This window comes from Scyliorhinus canicula, chromosome 21 (genome assembly GCF_902713615.1).
Source record: "Scyliorhinus canicula chromosome 21, sScyCan1.1, whole genome shotgun sequence".
In the NCBI taxonomy this organism is placed as follows: Eukaryota; Metazoa; Chordata; class Chondrichthyes; order Carcharhiniformes; family Scyliorhinidae; genus Scyliorhinus; species Scyliorhinus canicula.
Window position 1 is genome coordinate 32,598,556 of NC_052166.1, and position 19,186 is coordinate 32,617,741.

Consider the following 19,186-nt stretch of genomic DNA (forward strand, 5'->3'; position numbering starts at 1 on the left):
TATTGTCACGAGTAGGCTTCAATGAAGTTACTGTGAAAAGCCCCTAGCCACTCTTAGACCTGTCTGCAGATGTTATCCAGCAGACATCCAGATTTTATTTTACAAGTTGCACATTCTAAATGACTATCAGCTTTGCAGTCTTGAATAGCAAAATTTTATTGCTGACATTTAAAGTAATGCCATTTGCTTAGCTTGTACTGGCTTCATGTTGGCAATAAAGTGAGATCACATTGAGCACACACCGTTCTCTGAAAGAAACAGTAATTCTGGTAAGAGTATGAAAAATGAAGGAAGATGACTACTTGATGCCAATGCCCATTGTGCAATAAAGTCATTGTACTTGAGGTTGTTAATCAGTAATGTCATTATACTCAACAAATGCTCCTTTTCATAGTTCGTAATTTGCCTTGAGTTAACAGAGAGCACAAATGAAGTTCTTATGGTGTAGAACTGACAGTTTGAAGCATGACGTTGTTTTTCTAGTGAAACTCTATTCAAATGTTACTTCAGTTATAGGGGCTTTTATTACCACAGTTGCAAGTTTCCATTCTGGCAGATGCCCTGTAACAGCAAATGGCCCTCTATTCCAACATTACTCTACTCTATAGGCTGCAAAGTGTTATCTATTACAGCACCAACACAGTCATGCAATTTAAATTTGTAATCATCATGTTGATTAAAATATAATACCCATGTGAATTCGGAGCACCAGTTTGGAAATACAATGAGGTTGCATCACTAACTGCCCTGTTCTTTCATTTAATAACCTGATAACTTGCCTTGTAAAAGAATATTAGGAGATACATTCCAATTCAAGTCAATTAACTGGAGCTGTTAATGATTATTCTTTTTATACCAACCAAAAACAGTGGATTCGTGTGTAGTCTGTTGGGGTTGTGTTCCCCATATTTACGTTTTATCCTTTCCTCCCTCATCGACATGTAGATATCTTCCATCATTGTTTGGTGTGGAATAACATCAAGACCATAGAAGCAGCTTTTGGATGAAGTGACCAGCTGTATTGTTGTGAGCATATGAAATGCAGGTTTATAACTTTCCCTCATCGGGCTGTGGTTCTACCTTCAAATGCGTGAGTTCGTAGGTGGGGGTGGAGCTATAAGACAGCAGGGAGGAGACTGTGGGTTGTGGAGATCTCTGAGAGCATTGGGTGGTGATAGTGGGGGGGGGGGGGGGGGGGGGGGGGGCGTAGGTGAGGGGTGGTTCAAATCACTGGAAAGGTTTATAGATTTTCTTATACCAAAGAGAAAATGCTGAAAATCTCAGCAGGTCTGGCAGCATCTGTAGGGAGAGAAAAGAGCTAACGTTTTGAGTCCAGCTGACCCTGTCAAAGCGGTTATGAAATGGGTAAGTGTTTTTCCAACATGGTTACTGAGTCAGGAGGAGTATGGTTAAGCTTTGACAAAGGGTCACCTGGATTCGAAACGTTAGTTGAAATGTGATTCTTTTACTCAAGATGTTTTCTGGTAGGCTTTTTAATAATACTTGAACTATAAATCTGCCAATTTATTTCATGATCTATTAAAAATAACAAGTGGGAGTGGATTCTCACTTTCGGTACCCTGTCACATCCTTTGACATCCAGGTGAGCTGTAAGAACTTCAGCTGAGCTTCCCTATGTACCTGAAGTGTAAACTTGCCTACAGGTAATGTGATCGAGGTAAAATGTGATCCACTGATAGAAACAATGCATCATTGCACTAACAAATCACTACTGCATGCATCATCCTTCAGAGAGCTGCAACCAGCTGTGTTTAAGTATTGGTAGAGTCTCTTTTCAACAACAAAATCCTCTCTCTATCAGCTTTGTGGTACAAGACAGAACTCCTTAAAACAAATCACATTTCCAGTGTATCCTCATGATCTTATTTGTTAATTTGTCAATTTAGCAATTCATTTGTAGCAAATCTTCCTCTTGATATATTACTTAAAAGTCATTAACAACAAAAATAAAGTTTTTAAAAGATGGTCCTTACGGTCACAGTCTAATGCTACTGTGTTAAGGCACCTTCAATTTATGCATCAGCTTGGCTCAGTAGATAATGTTGTTGTTCTTTGTGTTGCTAAATTCAGGATGGTTTGCGTGTTGTTCACAAAGACCACAAAATAGCTTTAACTTGAACAAAGCTATAAATTTATTAACACTACTTAATTGGATTTAACACTTACTGCTAAATAATACACAGTTGATAATTAACATATAATCTACACTCATTCACTACTAATCTTTACACGATTATAAACTATGATCTGCTCTCGCTCATACGATATTTCCTTCAGTCTGTACTCTAGCTATTTCCTTCACCTCTCTCCCCCACAAGGCATAGCATCAATGTCTTATATACTTGCAGCTCTAGCTCCCTCTAGTGGTTGATCTAGACATTTCATTAACCCTTGCAGTTCTTAGATTTATGATAATGTCACAGTTGGCACTGAGTCAGAGTGGTGCAGATTCAAGTTCCAGTACACCTCAGCGTAGTGCTAAAAGAGCGTTGTCTCAAGTTGTAGGTTTAGGAGGTTGCAGGTTTAGGAGGTTGTATCAAGGAAAGCTTAGTGAGTTACTGAATTCGGAGCCGTTTCTGGCATCTTGCCATTCACACTTTTTTGTGTTTCATTGACCATACAGCATCTGCATTGCAGAATAAATCCATGTAACATGCATTGAATCATCTTAAAAATATTAAAGCAGCAATATAAATCCAGGGGCTTTCTTTCATGTTTTTCAATGAAAAACGTATTGCTTATTAAAATACGAAAACTATCATCCCCATTTTGTAGTACATTAGAACTTTGCTGCGGGTTCCTTTACTTTTTGGTTAATGAGTTGGAAGCTTTAATAAACAAATAATTAATGCCTATGCAGCAAAGGCAGAGGAGTACAGAAGAGGTTTACCAGGATGCTTCCTGGTCTGAAGGGTTTTAGCAATGAGGAAATGTTGGATAAACTCAGATTGTTTTCACTGAAATGACAAAGGTTGAGGTGCGACCTGTGAGATTTACAAAATTATGAGTGTCATGCGCAGAGTGGATTGTCAGACACTTTTTCCCAAGGTGGAAAAGTCAATTACTAGGTTTAAGGTTCAAGGGGGAAAGTTTGGAGGAGATGTGCAAGGCAAGGGTTTTACACAGAGGGTAGTGGGTGCCTGGAATGCACTGCCAGGGGAGATGGTAGAAGCAGATACGATAGCTGTATTTAAGAAGCACTTTGATGAATACATGAATAGGATGGGAATAGTGGGAAATGGACCACTGAAGTGCGGAAGGTTTTAGTTTAGACGGGCATATGATCGCCGCAGGCTTGGAGGGCCGAAGGGCCTGTTCCTGTGCTGTACGCTCTTTGAGTGTATGGGGGAAACAAAATTATTTTTCAAGGGCTAGTCTTTTTATGCACTGTTTTTCTATGTGCGCGCTGATTAAGCTAAACTGAAATGGATAATAATACAAGTCTGTAGGATACGGGCAGGCATGCTGTACATTACTCCTCGACAGCTGCCGGCGAGATGTTTACAGGATCAACTGAAGAAGTTTGATCGTCCTGTATTATTTTCTTCACTGTGGAAATTACAGGCAGCACCCCAATGATAAGAGTGGGATCAGAAAACTCAGAAACTGCCTCCTACCACTCTGTACTGTGCCTGTACCACATTTCATCCCGCTATCAGATTTTTAAAAAATAAATATTTGATGAATCCGTCACAATTTCTCTGAATCAACTGATATGGGAGATTATTTTTGAATACTCAGAAACATTTGCGTCAGGAGAGCCGAAAGCTTTGAGCTAAATGTGTTGAGCTTTTTAAATAATGGGTGGTCTTATGGCCGAAGTGATTTTATCAGATGTGACCTTTCAAAGAATTTTACTGGAGCTATTACCATGGTGCCTCCTTCTAGTGGATCTTCTAACAGTGTACATACCACCAGCAGTCATGGAATCTTTGATCTCCTTCCCCATTAATTATCTTCATAAACTGTTGGGCTTAGAGTGAATTACCCCAGCCTTTGTTAGATTAATCTTTTGATAAAACAAGCACATGTCTCCACAATATCCTGACCTTGTGCTTACAGCTACATTTTCGAAGGATCCCAAATTACACACAAATTTTTCAGATGAAGTCAGAATCGCACAAACCTAACTGGGAGCTTTGATAGTTGGACATCTGCCCGATATTCTGAGAGTAGTAAATCCAGGAGATTTATTTGCCCATAGATGGATGGTATTCCTCGATCATCACTCACTGAGCCACAAGCAGAATTGCTCGAGCTGGTGCATTTCTGAAATTGCAGGGTACTTTTTCCATATCAATCACTCCAGTTCACCTTGATGTCAGAGTATTCTTCCTTTGTTTTCTTCTATCTTAAAAAAATAAATGAAGTGCCAACTCTGATAAATTACTGGGTGAAGGAAGAGAAAAGAAAATCTGTTAATGCCAGAAATATCTAACATCTGTGAAGAGAAAATAAGGGTTAAAGTTTTGGATGCAAATCAAAAGGAAAGCAAGTCTTTTAGTAAGGTTAGAAAAAGCAAGGAGTGACAAATAATCGATATTCCAATTAAGCAGACAGTTACTGGATCGATAGGTGGTCTTGTGGCGCAGCGGTAGTGTGTTTACCTTTTGGACCAGAAGCTCCGGGTTCAAGTCCGCATCAGAACTTGGCTGGCCATGAAAGGAGCATTCCTGACATAGTTCAACGAGCTGATAATCAGCTCAGGAATCCTTCCCCCACTGTTCCCCAAAGGGAAAAACGTGTGTGTTTAAAGATATACTTTAAAAACTGGATTGATTAATTTTCAGTCTCCTAAATAGCAAACTACTGGATGTTTTAAAAAAGATTCAGAGATTTGTCTTTAATTTGTTAATTACAACTTAGCACTAAATTTATTCAGGCTTACTGTGGAGGCACCTTATATGATGCAGACCTCCATTTTCCAGTTGAATAATCCTACACAACATAATTGTCAATTTTCCTCGTCCTCTATATTTTCCTTATTGTTTTTGTTGCACATTTATTTCACAGTAACTTCAGTGCAGGGTTAATGTAAGGATACTTGTCACAATAAAAAATATTATTATACATTGACACTTGAACACAATCTTATAACTTCTCAGACAGCCAATATGTGTCACATGATATGCAGTGGCTGAGGTAATGGTTTACCTGCAGGGTTTGACTTCCTTGCTGGAATACATTTATGTCGGCACTGGGTGTTCCCAGCTACCTGATGTCAGTGTTCATTATTCATGTCTAAATTTTGACAGGGAATGGTGCCTAATTAATACTGGATTAAGGAGAACTTTAGAGCTGAGTCTGATCCTGCTCTCTCTGACGTATGTGCCCTTGCAGCAGACCTGGCTGATATACCTTTTTCCTAACCTCAGGCTGCTCAGACAACACTTCACTGGTTGATGTTGCCTAATTCCTGATCAAGCGTAGCACACTGCTGATCTGGCAGAGACATAGTGGCCTAAATTTTCTGACTGGAATTATATATTACTGATCTTCATCCGTTGATTTTAAACTAGTTAATTACAGGATCAAAATAAAACCATGGACTGGTGTTTTAATGCAAATTTAGAGGGGAAGCCTCATGTTAAAAGTTTTCAATAGAAATTCACACCACCCTCCTCCCAAACCTTTCCTGCTGAAATATTGGAATGTAAAGCTTCCTTTGCTATTCAGCAGGAAAGGTGAAGGGAGATAGATTTGTTTGTCATGAAAATTCTGGTCAACAGTTCCTCCTCAATCAGCACCACCAAAATCAGATTATCTGTTACTTATCCATTCGCTGTTCACTGGGGTCTTGCTATAGGCATGTTTCCTGCCACATTTCCCGGCACGACAGCAGTGACTGCTTTTCAGAACTAGTCCATTTGTTGTAAAGTGTCCTGAAGCCTGAATGAGTCTACATTAACAAGCATTCCTTTTTCTCTTACGTTTTTATGATGATGGTGACCTGACCTGCCCACTACCTGACTGAGTTAGAAAGACATTTCATATTGGATAAGATTTACCTCGAGGCTACCATGACTTCAGAGTCAAAGGTTTCTTCTAACCCCACACAATCTGTATCGTGACAAATGCTGCCATCGATTCACAGCTTCGAGGGAATAGTTCTGCAAGACCCGAGCTGAATTTTGATTTGAAAATGAAAGATAACCTTTTAATTATTTTTGTTATATACTAAAGTAATGTGATAGTTCCAAGGTATTTCCTGAGTAGATTCACCAATGACAAAAGCTTATTCAAATAATTATCAGTTTAGCGATACCATATTGGGTCCTGTGAGAATTTGGGCTGATATTTGTTATACTTGAAAACATTTTTTTTTAAATGCCGCACTGGGACCACAGCATCAATGTTGCATTATGGGTTTTCAATACTTAAATCTCCCCCATATTCAAAGGAACTGTTGTGGATTTTATCTGATAACAGGTGTAAAATGAATTAGCGACTGTTTACTTTTTAAGTTTTCATTCAGCTTTTGCCGCATATACCCATTGGCTGACAAGGTACTAAGGTATGCAATACAGTAACAGAAAAGGCTGCAGCTGTCCATTACTTTCCACCTAGATCTTGAAGTGTGCTCTGACAGATTTGTTGTACTTTTTTATGCATGCAGCACAAAAAAATAACCCATGTCTAGTGCAAAAAATGTTGATGTGGAGTTGGTAACAGTTGATTCACATGGATGAAAACAAGTGAGGTATGTGCCAGGTGACTAAGACTGAAGTCAGATGACACCATATGTCTCAGACTAAAGGGACATGATGTTTTATTGCTGCAAACTAGAGTGACACTCGTGCATCATAACAGTGGCGTTGGCAGTCAGAGTGAGGAGTGTTCAAACATTCCCCCCCCCCCCCCCAATCCATGACAAAACGTCTGTGACTTGTTGATTAGACTACTCCTTTTGAAAGAATATGCCTTAGATCACTTGATACAATGGCTGTTCTCCCTGAGGTAATCGGTGCTGTGGTTTAACCACTAACAGCCAATTCATTGGGCTTCTTGTTCTCAAGGTACATGAATGAAAATGAAATGAAAATCGCTTATTGTCACGAGTAGGCTTCAAATGAAGTTACTGTGAAAAGCCTCTAGTCGCCACATTCCGGCGCCTGTTCGGGGAGGCTGTTACGGGAATCGAACCGTGCTGCTGGCCTGCTTGGTCTGCCTTCAAAGCCAGCGATTTAGCCCTGTGATAAACAGCCCCTTGGGGTTTTTTAGTGATTAGTACATGAAATAGTTGATAGGCTAGCAACATATAACCATGCTCCAGGCTATGTACTTCATAGGTTTTGTTCAACTATTACCGTTTTAAAGTTAGACGTTTCAAAGTACCTCATACCCAAATGGGCTGCTCTTCCCCTCCCCAGAAAAAGGCACTGGCTCTGCCGCTGTATTACAAAAAAACCCACTATTTTTAAAAACTACATTGCTGTAAAGTGGAAGGTAGAGAGATGAAGTTATGTTCTTTATAAACAAATTTTACATTGGTTTCCACCAGAAGGCTAAAAGGCTATTCTTGCTGTGAAAGGGCCATTTAGAGACACACAATGGCCTTAAAATTAAACACTGGATTGGATTACTTGCAGTTAATGTATGAAGCCAAGCAATCTGAAGATTGGACTCTGGAACATTGATCTATCAGCTGAATATTTACAGGCTCTCATGGACCAACCTGGAAAAGACGCTGAGAACAAAACGCCGATGTCCTCATGTAATAGGAAATGCATGCGGCTAATCTGAAAGAACACCATTACAAGATCTATGATTGAAAGCTTGCTGCAACCTTACACCACGCAAAATATAGCCTGGTGGTTTTTGTGAAAGATGCAATGACTAACTCTATTACAATCCCAAGCATGAAACACAGATACCTCCACAGCAGCTATCAAGATTGGTGAGCTGACAGTTATCAACATCTATACACCACCCCATCTCCAGCAAAGAATAGCCTAATCCTACACAGCCCCCTCAATGCCCAATCATATATGTGGGTGACTTCAATAGTTAGCATACTGTATGGGGCTACGATTCAAGTGATAACACTGGGGAAGCAGATTAGATGCCAGCACAGGATTTGCACCTTGTGTATGACCCTAAACTTTGTGTGACCTTCTGCTCAGCAAAGCAGGGAATGGAATATAACCCTGACCTCCCCATTGTCTCATCAGATGGTGAAGATGGCCCTGTATGCCTGTCCCGAACTGTCCTGCTAGACTTCACACAGAGGGGCTGGTTTAGCTCACTCGGCTAAATCGCTGGCTTTTAAAGCAGGCCAGCAGCACGGTTCGATTCCCGTACCAGCCTCTCCAAACAGGTGCCGGAATGTGGCAACTAGGGGCTTTTCACAGTAACTTCATTGAAGCCTACTTGTGACAATAAGCAATTTTCATTTTATTTCATTTCTTTTCATTTTCATTCATTTTTCATTTCATTCAGGTAGCATAAGTCATTGAGCAGCCATTTTGGAACTGACATCCAGCCGCATCATCAAAACAAGGGGCAGCACGATAGCATTGTGGATAGCACAAACGCTTAACAGCTCCAGGGTCCCAGGTTCGATTCCAGCTTGGGTCACTGTCTGTGCGGAGTCAGCATATCCTCCCCGTGTGTGTGGGTTTCCTCCGGGTGTTCCGGTTTCCTCCCACAGTCCAAAGATGTGCGGGTTAGGTGGATTGGCCATGATAAATTCCCCTTAGTGTCCAAAATTGCCCTTAGTGTTGGATGGGGTCACTGTGTTATGGGGATAGGGTGGAGGTGTTGACCTTGGGTAGGGTGCTCTTTCCAAGAGCTGGTGCAGACTCGATGGGCCGAATGGCCTCCTTCTGCACTGTAAATTCTATGTAACAAGGGCCAAGGTGGAACGTCCATATGACAAAGCGGCCAGGATTCACTTCTGCAGTGGAGAAAACTATCCGCTGCAATCACATGCATGCCACCACACCCCCTTCCCCTCCCCCGACAGGGCCCTGCTTAGTTTTGCAGTAAAGATGAAAATATTTTGAGGTTTCAGAAAACAGTACATCCCTTGTTGGATCCCCAAGTGTGAAGCCCTCTTTCAACAATATCAACAAACTGGAGGTCCAGCAGAAGCGACAGTAATACTCAAATCTTTGGACTAAGCTGGCTGGATTGTATGGAATCCATGAACTTTACGCACTCAAGCCACCGGTCCTGCAGTTGCCCCAGGAACATTGTAACATCAAATGCAGCTGCCAACCCACAAGTAAGCACCAATGTTGTTCCTGCCAAACTACTGGCCAACATAAAGGTATTGCTCAGTAAACCAGACAAATAGGTCAAGAAAAGACTCCGAGAAGCAATGGTGTGTTATCTAGGGTCTTCCCGACAGTCAGATTACTTTACCTTTTGTGGAGCTGGATGCTGGCCAAGCAACCACAAAAAAGGGTAAAATTCCCAGAAAGGGGGCGGCATCCCAACGGACTTCCTGTACCATCCTGACAGTGGCAAAGTGTGATGTTCTCTATTACAGTTGATAAGAGTGGCACTCTTCAACAGCCACATTTCCCAAATTTATTGTGAGGCAACGGTAAACGCCAGCAGATGTACCTGGGATCTATGGGCCCATTTTCCTGCTTCACACAATTGTGGAGTGGCTAATTCCTTTTAGAATCAGCTTTATTGACAACTCACACCACCCCCAAGGGCAGGCTGGCTTTTGGCCCCAGTGCAGTTGTTGTGAAAAAGTCCTTGCTATCAGCACAAACATGGAGGCTGGTTTTCATCACAATCTCATGCTTGGACCCAATTTCATAGATCTTTCCTCAGCCCACGATACTGTGTGGAAACACGGGCTGTTGCTAAAACTGTCCATGTGCCAAACTAGTCCGGCTGTTGTGGACATTTCTGAGTAACGGGGATGATGGTCTATCTTCAATAAAAGGACAGCCGTCCAAGAACACTAAGTAATGGTCTCCCACTGAGCGGTGTGCTTGCATTTGTTACCATCAACAATGTGGAAATGAGGGCAGCATGGTGGCCTAGTGGTTAGCACAACTGCCTCACGGCGCTGAGGTCCCAGGTTCGATCCCGGCTCTGGGTCACTGTCCGTGTGGAGTTTGCACATTCTCCCCGTGTCTGCGTGGGTTTCGCCCCCACAACCCAAAAATGTGCAAGCTAGGTGGATTGGCCACGCTAAATTGCCCCTTAATTGGAAAAATGATTGGGTACACTAAATTTATAAAAAAAAAACAATGCGGAAATGTATTTAAGCGTTGACAACCCAGGCAAAACCTTTCCAGGGTACGGAAGCTAATTTAAACTCTGACCTGACGTGTTCACCTCCTGCTTTTTGTTAGAATCAGTGTTAGGCATAACATATCAATAATCAATAATCTTTATTATTGTCACAAGCAGGCTTACATTAACACTGCAATTAAGTTACTGTGAAAATCCCCAAGTCGCCACACTCTGATATCTGTTTGGATACTTGGAGGGAGAGTTCAGCGTCCAATTCACCTAACAAGCACACCTTTCTGACTTGTGGGAAGAAACCGGAGTGCCTGGAGGAAACCCACATAGACACGGAGAGACTGTGCAGACTCCACACAGACAGTGACCCAAGCCAGGAATCAAACCTGGCACCCTGGCTCTGTGAAGTAACAGGGCTAACCACTGTGCAATCCTGCCGCTCATATCCCTTAGTTCCTCAGCTATTCAGTCGCTGAAGTTACTACTCCATCTGCAACCTAACTGTACAAGCCCGTTTCCTTTCTTGGTTACTTCTATCTCAGTTGTTCTCAGTCATGAGTGTTCATGATTGACCTCACTGAAGAGGAAGGACAGTGGCTTGATCTTTGTTGAGTCCGGATGACTTAGGAGCCCTTTAAAAATGGTGGACAAATCCCAATACGAGGATTTCCAACCCTGTTCCCAGGCTTTCCATTTTTCAAGAGTACCTTTTAATTGTCCGGGCTATTTCAAGTCATGAGTCTCCACCCTACACTCCTAGCCTGGCCAGCTCCATTGCTGAGATAGGCATGTCCTACTCCTCAGGGTTCTTCATGGAGGTTTCGTCTCTGAGAACCATCCCGCTGAGATAGGTTCCAATCACCACTGTTACCGGGCAGAGTATGGCCTTTTTTACCAATTCATTGACCGCCAGCCAGCCAATCAAACCGCGTCCCACCCCATCTCTCTCTCTCTCTGGTGCCGAAAAGTCTGAAGCTCCTGTTCAAACTAGAAGTGACTTGCAGAGTGTTCTCTCCTTTAACATCAGAATTCCTCACTCATCTTTGCTGCTGGGCTTAAAGGCACATGTCCATTAATCATCCATGGATCAAAAATGATGGCGGCAAAATAAAAGAAAGAGGAAATAAGGGAATAAACAGGAAGGACCTTTCAGCAATGTCTGGAAGCCCTTCGTTGCTAGGTTTTTGCATGTCTACTTAAGAGGTCTGGAGACTTGTGTGGTTGAGTATAAACTGTTTCTTGTTAACACACTAAAAGGCTGAAGTGACCTTTTAAAAATAATTAGGGCACTAATTTGGAATGGCATACTGGCTGTTTAACCAGCACAGGTGTAAGAGGACTGCAGCCAGTTTTGGAGTTGGCACGATACCATGTGGCAACTGAAAAAAAAATTAAACAGAAGGTAGATCAAAAGAAAAATCACCATCACATCCATTCCCCAAGTTCAGAGAAAAAGAATTGATGACAAAAACTGCGAGTACAAAAGTTTTCCTGCAGAATTAATACGTTTTAGAAAAAGGCTCTGTGACCACAACAGGAGCCCACTGAAATCAGACAGTCGTGGAGGATAGAGAAAAAAGACCTGCTCCTGTGGTGCAAATAAATAAAAAATACTTTGGCAATTGGATTCAGTCGAGTTAATAGAATTGAAAATGAAATTAATGTTCTCTGTGCTGATGTGTCATTCATGCTGTGTTGACTAAATTTATTGTCAACCTCTCTCAGAAAATTAACTGACTGGAATTTCCAGATATCTACTGCATTCCAGAAGCCAGAAGTTACATGTTTAGAATAATGTGTAGGTATATCTTGTCTTCCATACGAGGAGGTGACCAGAGCAATATTTGAAGAGTTAGGTTTTGAGGAGACCTTTTCAGATGGGAAAATAAACAGCAAGACAAGGGTTGCAGGTGGACATTCAGAAATGTCTGAAGGCTCCAATGGTGCCAATAGGTTTAGTGCCTACTTTCTGTTATCGGTTGATATTAAACTAACTCATCAACAAATATGTTTTTAGAACTTGTTGCCACAAGGTAACACAAACTAAATGGTGCAATTCTAAAATGGGGCAGGAACAGGGGAATCTGGGGCTTCATGTGCCCAAGCTATAGAAGGTAGAGGTGCAGTTTGAGTAAAAGTAGGTTATGAGGCATCACCTGAAGAAGGAGCAGTGCTCCGAAAGCTAGTGTTTGAAACAAATATGTTGGACTTTAACCCGATTTAAATCAAGGCATGGAGTTATGATGAAGCATTTGTGAAATACTGGTTTGGCCAGAACTGGAGGATTGTGTCCAATTTTGGGTACAACACCTTAGGAAGGATGCAAAGGCTTTGGAGAAGATACAGAAAAGTATCACGACAATGATTCCAGGAATGAGGAACTTCGGCTGCGTGGGTAGGTTGGAGGAGTTGGTACTGTTTCCGTCAGAGCAAAGATAGTGGAGAAGAGATATGATAGGGGTGTTCAAAATCATGAGGGGACTGGAAAGAGTAGACAGGGAGAAACTGGTCACATTGGGTCAACCTAGAAGACAGCGATTTAGGGTGATATGCAACAGAACTAAGGTGACACAAGGACATTTGATCAGGCAGTGAGTGGTTAGGATCTGGAACGCACTGTCTGAGACTGGTGGAGACCGATTCAACTGAGGCATCTGAAAGGGAATTGGATATTCAACTGAAGATAGAAAAATTGCTAGACTTTGGGGAAAGGGCAGGGAGCAGAATGAGCTAAGTTGCTCTTTTGGAGAGCTGTGACCGACACATTGGGCCGAATTGCCCCCTTCTGAAAAAAGAGAAAATGAAAATCTCTTATTGTCACGAGTAGACTTCAATGAAGTTACTGTGAAAGGCCCCTAGTCGCCACATTCCGGCACCTATTCGGGGAGGCTGGTACGGGAATTGAACCGTGCTGCTGGCCTGCCTTGGTCTGCTTTAAAAGCCAGCGATTTAGCCCTGTATGCTAAGCCAGCCCCAATTTTATGATTCTATGCCCATGGAGACAAAATGACTAATTCTCATACATAAATAAAGAGAGCATCTGCAATTCAGAGCATTCAGATTATGTAAAAATCGAGGGTAGCGGCGCTTTCGAGATGCTCCACCCCCTGAAAAGCGGCGTACTCGCAGAATACGCTGCACGCCATATCCACGGCTTCCATATGTTGGCTGAGGCCTGCCCCGCGATGCTCCATCCCCGACCAACCGAGTTCCTGACCGCGTGGGTCTCTCGTGGTCTCACCCGTCAGCAACTCAGCGTAGGGGCTGCAGACTCGGTCCAGCACCGTCACAGTCGGGGGAGGGCTGATCCGCGGGCAGAGGTAGACATATTCGGGTCTGGGGGGAACTGTGGTGGTGTAGTCCGGGGAGTGTGAGCCGGCCGAAGGGGGCACTATTTTGAGGGTCCGGTCCGCGAGCAGCATCGGCCATGAAGCACGCGCGCACGGCCACAGACCCATCCAGGCAATTCTCCAGGCCATATCGGCAGCTAGAGCCGGGTGCTCTACGCTGCCTCCCTGCTAGCCCCCAGCAAAATGGGGAATCGGTGGCCGTTTTGCTCCAGTTTTCCTGGCGTAAAGCACCACCGTTTTCAATCTGGCATGGGGACATAGTTGCCAAATCGGAGAATCCAGCCCCAGATGTTTCGGTTCTTACAGTCTAAGGAGGATTTAAGTCTGACCTCTGGTCAAGGCTGAATTCACTGAATGGTTTTCTGGAGTTATGGTTTTTTTTCGTCATGGCCGAGTTACAAAAAGGTAAAATCAACCCAGGTTCCAAATCCAAATTGCTTTCCTTTGACCCTGTTGGAAAGAGCAGATGTTTAGATCTTTTGGACATACTTTCCTCTTTAGTCCCAAAACAATGAATATTCTTTTTTTTTTGTGGGTTGTGTAATAAAAGGAAATGCCAAAATACTGAACTATCACAACAGATGCTCATTTTACACTTCTCAAGCTGCTGACCAGCCAAGTAAGTGACAAAACAGTCAGTCAGCTGTCTCTGTAACTTTATCACTCCACCAACATAGAGATGATGCTAATTTGCCCTGAAAGATTCTGAAAAGTTCCAACTGTTCATTAAAACAACTTCAACAGTGTATAAATATTCATGTATGCAACCTATTTACAGTAATTGCAGAACAACTTCTCAATTTAACTTTGTCTTCTCTTTGTCGAATATAATGTTTGAAACGTAATAAAAATGTGAATCCGATCTTTTAATTTACAATTGGTTCTTATTTTTAACCTCAGTTCGTACTATAAGCGTCTCAAACCAAACTGTTTAACTAGCCAAAAGAAGATATTGCTAACACTAGTTCATCTGCGATTTGCAGATTCACACGACCCACGTGGGATTTCCTTTTCAAATATATTTTTATCAGAAGCTTCTTCATTTATAACAATAGAATATAAAACGAATATTTCAGGTTGCAATAGAAAAAGAACACAGTCAACATTTAAGAACAAGTACAAACCTAACCCTTCAACGTTAAACTAGTCCAAGAGAACCAGGCAGGTAGTGCACGAATCCCCTGAGGTCCCCCTTAACAGCTGACAGTGACTAACTCTTTGAAAAAGGAAATTAATGACTGCCATCTCAGGTGGAACCCCTCTACCAATCCCCTTATGGTGTAGTTCACTTTCTCCAAATGTACAAATTCCATGAGGTCACCCAACCAGGCCGAGGCACTGAGCGGATTAGGAGAACTCCGCCCAAGCAGAACTCGCCTCCGGCCTATTAACGAGGCAAAGGCGAGGACACCCACCGTTGTCCCCGTCCACAACGCCGGCAAGTCCGCTACTCTGAAAATGGCCGCCAGAGGACAAGGCTCCAGTTCGACATTAAGAAGCTTTGACATTTTTAAAGCAGGAGATCCAAAATTAACAACTTGGAACACGACCAGAACATGTGAGCATGATTAGCTGGCCCCCAAGACCACCTCTCACAGCTGTCATTCACCCCCGAAAAAAACCACACATCCTCACCATGGTCAGATGAGCCTGGTGCACCACCTTGAGCTGGATGAAACTAAGCCGAGCACAAGAGGGCATGTTCATCCTACTCTGCTTCCAGAATGATCCAATTTCCCATTTGAATCATGAGTTTGAAAGAAAAATCCAGAAATTCCAGGACTCGGGTGCGAATCATGGCTGTTAGCAATGCTGAATTAATTGCCAGAAACTGACTTCATTCAATTAATAACAAATATGCTCAGTCTCCATATATGCCAATAAGCCAGAAGAGGTATCATTATTTTGAAGCTATTACTTCACTGAAAGCTGACACATGGCAAGGACTTCAGGAAGCCACAGGTTTGTTTTCAAAGGGGTTCATTTTTTCACCACCATCGCTTCAGCGGTGAGCAGGCACAGCAGATCATCAACCTGTAATTGCCTGGCATAAATGGGCAATGGCATGGGAATAGCCCCAAAGAAATTCATAGCCAGTGAATTTGAATTACAAGGAAATTCCATTGCAATGGAGACTATCGCTGAATTATATCAGCACATTTTAATTTCAAATTGTAATTGACCTTTTTACACTATGAATATAAAGAACATTTAAATATTCAGTTATATCTTTGATAAAACATTGTTATTGTAATGTTTTGGTAAAAATGATACATTTATGAATCCTTCTAAACTGTAGATGATATTGTTGTCCTGTTATATGGATAGCCTGATGTTTGGTTTATCTTTTAAATGGTATGAACAAAAGTTAAGTTAAACCAAAACCAGTTCTAATATACTTTCCATGTTTACCCCTTCCCTTTCCATGCAGTCTATAACTGTTTATCAGGATATAGGCCTTTATTACATCCCTAACAAGTAGTTTCCTTCACAAATTTAGGGTGGAAGTAAAATTCAGCATGTTGACTATAATGGTTCTGCTTATCCATTCTTTAGAATACTCTGCACCAGCTTCGTCCCCCGATGGTAATAGGATTGGGTTTGGCTCTGATGATGTACATAAATTGAATGTATTGTTTGTACTCATTGCCTGATCATCAGTACTGTCCACTGGTCCCTGTGGAACATTACACAGGTGGGTGTCGCCACTTCAAAGTGGAAGAGAGAATCACTTCAACTGCAAAATGGAAGCATGGGAAATTTGGCAAACTGAAACAGGCTGATACCAGGAGTGTGAACCACACTGTCCACTGTGTTACACAAAAGGATTCCTCTTGGCATGCCGACACTACCCACGAGCCGAGTTTCACTCAAAGTTTTGATGCCAGTGCATTTGTCAACAATGTCATGGGTGCACTATCTAGAAGTAATCTGGCAAGAAATTGCCAGGCCGGTTATTGTTAATTGCCTGAGAAAGTCTGAGTGGCCAGTGGTTGGTAGGGAGAGTGGGATGAGAAGAAGGTTGGTGAGTTTAGCCCCCAACAGGCATCTTTCATAGGGAGGCTGGCGAGAAAGGGCCGCTATTTAGAAGAAAGTAATGGCAGGTGCCAGATGGAAGCTTTTTAAGCTGGCCATGAGAGGCACAGGTCTAACTATGGATCGTGCCTGGCAAGAGGATCATGCCTGGCAAGGCTGCCAGAGAAAAGATGGCATAGGAATAGTCGTATGTTGGATAGGTAATTGGCCAATGCATCTTACTGGGAATTAAAGACACTTGGCACAGGTGCATGTCAGAAATTAGAATAGGTATTCGAGTAGAGGCTACAGGGGGAAAGGGAAGATCGAAGAAATGGACTTGTGTTTGAATTAGCAGCTAAAATGTGCATTTTACAGACACAGAAAATTCAAAGACAAAAGAGATTAAATGAGATATATGGGTTTGGATGTTCATAGTGTGGTGAGGGTGGGGTCAGAGACAACCATGTTGGCAACTTTGTGCCTCCAGCCAAATTTTGAGGGAAACTGCTTATGCGGGTTGACAGCTTTCTGCCCGACACCTTATAGCCAATTAGGCATATTATTTCCATTTGAAAGTTTTCATTATCAGACCTACCATCAGTTTAGCTAGCACTGCTCGTATGATTGTTGGTGGAATACAGAAAATAACCTGTGATCCCGGCACAACTAAATTCAAAAGTGGAAAGTTCCTATTGTGGGCATTCTTCGCATTCAGCCTGGATGCGCATAAGGATCTCCTGCTGAGGTCCAGGTCTGTTGAATTGTCAGAAGTGGCCTATGGCAGCAGGTTGAGGGAACTAGCAACGTCTTGGTTCTCTCCACCACGCCCATCACCACTACCACCACCAATGTCACCCGCAATGCCAAAGGGCTACAGCTGGAGCCACAGGCCATCTGCTGAAGGGGTCTCCTTCCACAATGCTGGCCTGGTAGCTGTGGCCGCACCTGATTTTCAAACATTGAAAATTCTTCAGAGATCACATCCATCCTGAGACACTGTCAGTTTCCCGCCTACTTCAGCAGAAGTCACCTCTGACAATCTCATATTGAGCTTCCAGATTCAGGAGTCTGCCAGCCATGCATAATTGAATGGCTTCCTGAAGGCAACCATTTAATTGGCGGCCTCTTCCAAACACTCCCCTTGGGATCTGGTCACAGGCATTTCCGTGTTCCCAACCGGTATTTCATCTTGGTGCATGAAAATTCTGCCCATCTCCAAAAAGGAAGTCTAAGCACCTCCCACTGACATTATTCCGTCAGTTACCATTGATCAAAAGTAACTGGACAAAACTATGTGGCTACCTTGGCGAAATAAGCCATTTAAAAGCTAGATATTTTACAATGAGTAACTCACCTGATTTCCTGAAAGCCTGTCTACCATCTATCTACAAGGCATAATCAGGAGTGTGCTGGAATACTGTCCACTTGCTTGGATGAGTGCAGCTCTAATTACACTAAAGACGCTTGATACTATCCAGAGGAATGCAGCTCCCTTGAATAGGCATGCAGTCAAACACTTCAAACAGTAATTTCCTCCACCACTGATGCACAGTGGAAGCAACGTGCACCACAAAAGAGGCAAACTAAGGCTTCTTCAACAGTACCTTCCAAACCCTCTACCATCAAGTAGAACAAAGGGAGAAGGTACATGGGAACCTGTAAATTTCGACCGAAAATTCATGCACCATCCTGATCTTGGAATACATGACTTTCTTCAATGTCACTGGATCAAAATCCTGGAACTCATGACTGAATGAGCACTATGAATACGTCTACAACATGGGTAGGAATTTCCAGTCCCCCAGCTTCATTTTCTCGGCCACACAACGTTTGCTGGCGGGGAGATTCTATCTTCTCACTACTTGTCAATGGAATTTCCCATTGAAACTACCCCATGCCACCGTGAAACCCACTGGCAGGGGTTCACTGCCAGTGGGAAAAGTAAATCCCAATCACCAGAGAATTCCAGCCCATATGACTGCAGCAGTTCAAGAAATCACTTACCATCACTCCTCAAAGGCAATTCGGAATGGACAATAAATGCTAATCCAGCCAGCACGGCCAACACCACGTGAAAATAAATATCCTGATCATACACAAATTACAGAAAGGCAGTGATATGATAATGCTGAAAGTTAATGCCTGAGAGAGTGGTGAGATGATGACTTGTAGACAGGTAGAGTCAGGTTGGAGCATCAATGAACTGTTATCCAAGTTGGGAGACATTTGTGGAGTGACAAGAGCTGTCAGAGGGTCAGAAGAACTGTGGGTGCATTGGTGAATGTGGTTCAGTGGAAACAAAGCAGTAGTGAAGAGTCAACCATGAGCCAGCAAAGTTTAGTCCAGCAGTTCAATGGAGATGTACTTGGTCTTGGATATTAGCAGCGCACACCAATGGATCTTGTACAGTAGTAAAACAACAAGGATTAGTGGAGTAAAATACAAAGCTGAAGATCAGCAAGGTTCAGGAAGCCATGGAGGATGGGAGGCAAATTCATAGGATCAAGGCAGACCGAGGGAACTAATCTGAGAAACAGTTGTAGGGAGGTGGAGTGCACAAGCTCTTGAGCGAGCTACGGTAGGTC

At 42.7% G+C, this 19,186-nt stretch overlaps 1 protein-coding gene across 11 annotated transcripts in view; it reads left to right on the forward strand.

The window, feature by feature from the left end:
• LOC119955607 (astrotactin-2-like) overlaps positions 1-19,186 on the forward strand; it is a 1,814,189-nt gene that overhangs the window by 1,352,689 nt on the left and 442,314 nt on the right. The window contains exon 20 of one of the 11 annotated variants that reach the window (XM_038781995.1): positions 946-1,026. The exons of the other annotated variants lie outside the window; for them this stretch is intronic. Within the exon in view, the coding sequence (XP_038637923.1) occupies positions 946-1,007 (62 nt within the window). The 3' untranslated portion in view covers positions 1,008-1,026. Of the gene's footprint in view, positions 1-945; positions 1,027-19,186 lie in introns of those variants that run through there. 11 annotated transcript variants of the gene reach the window in all.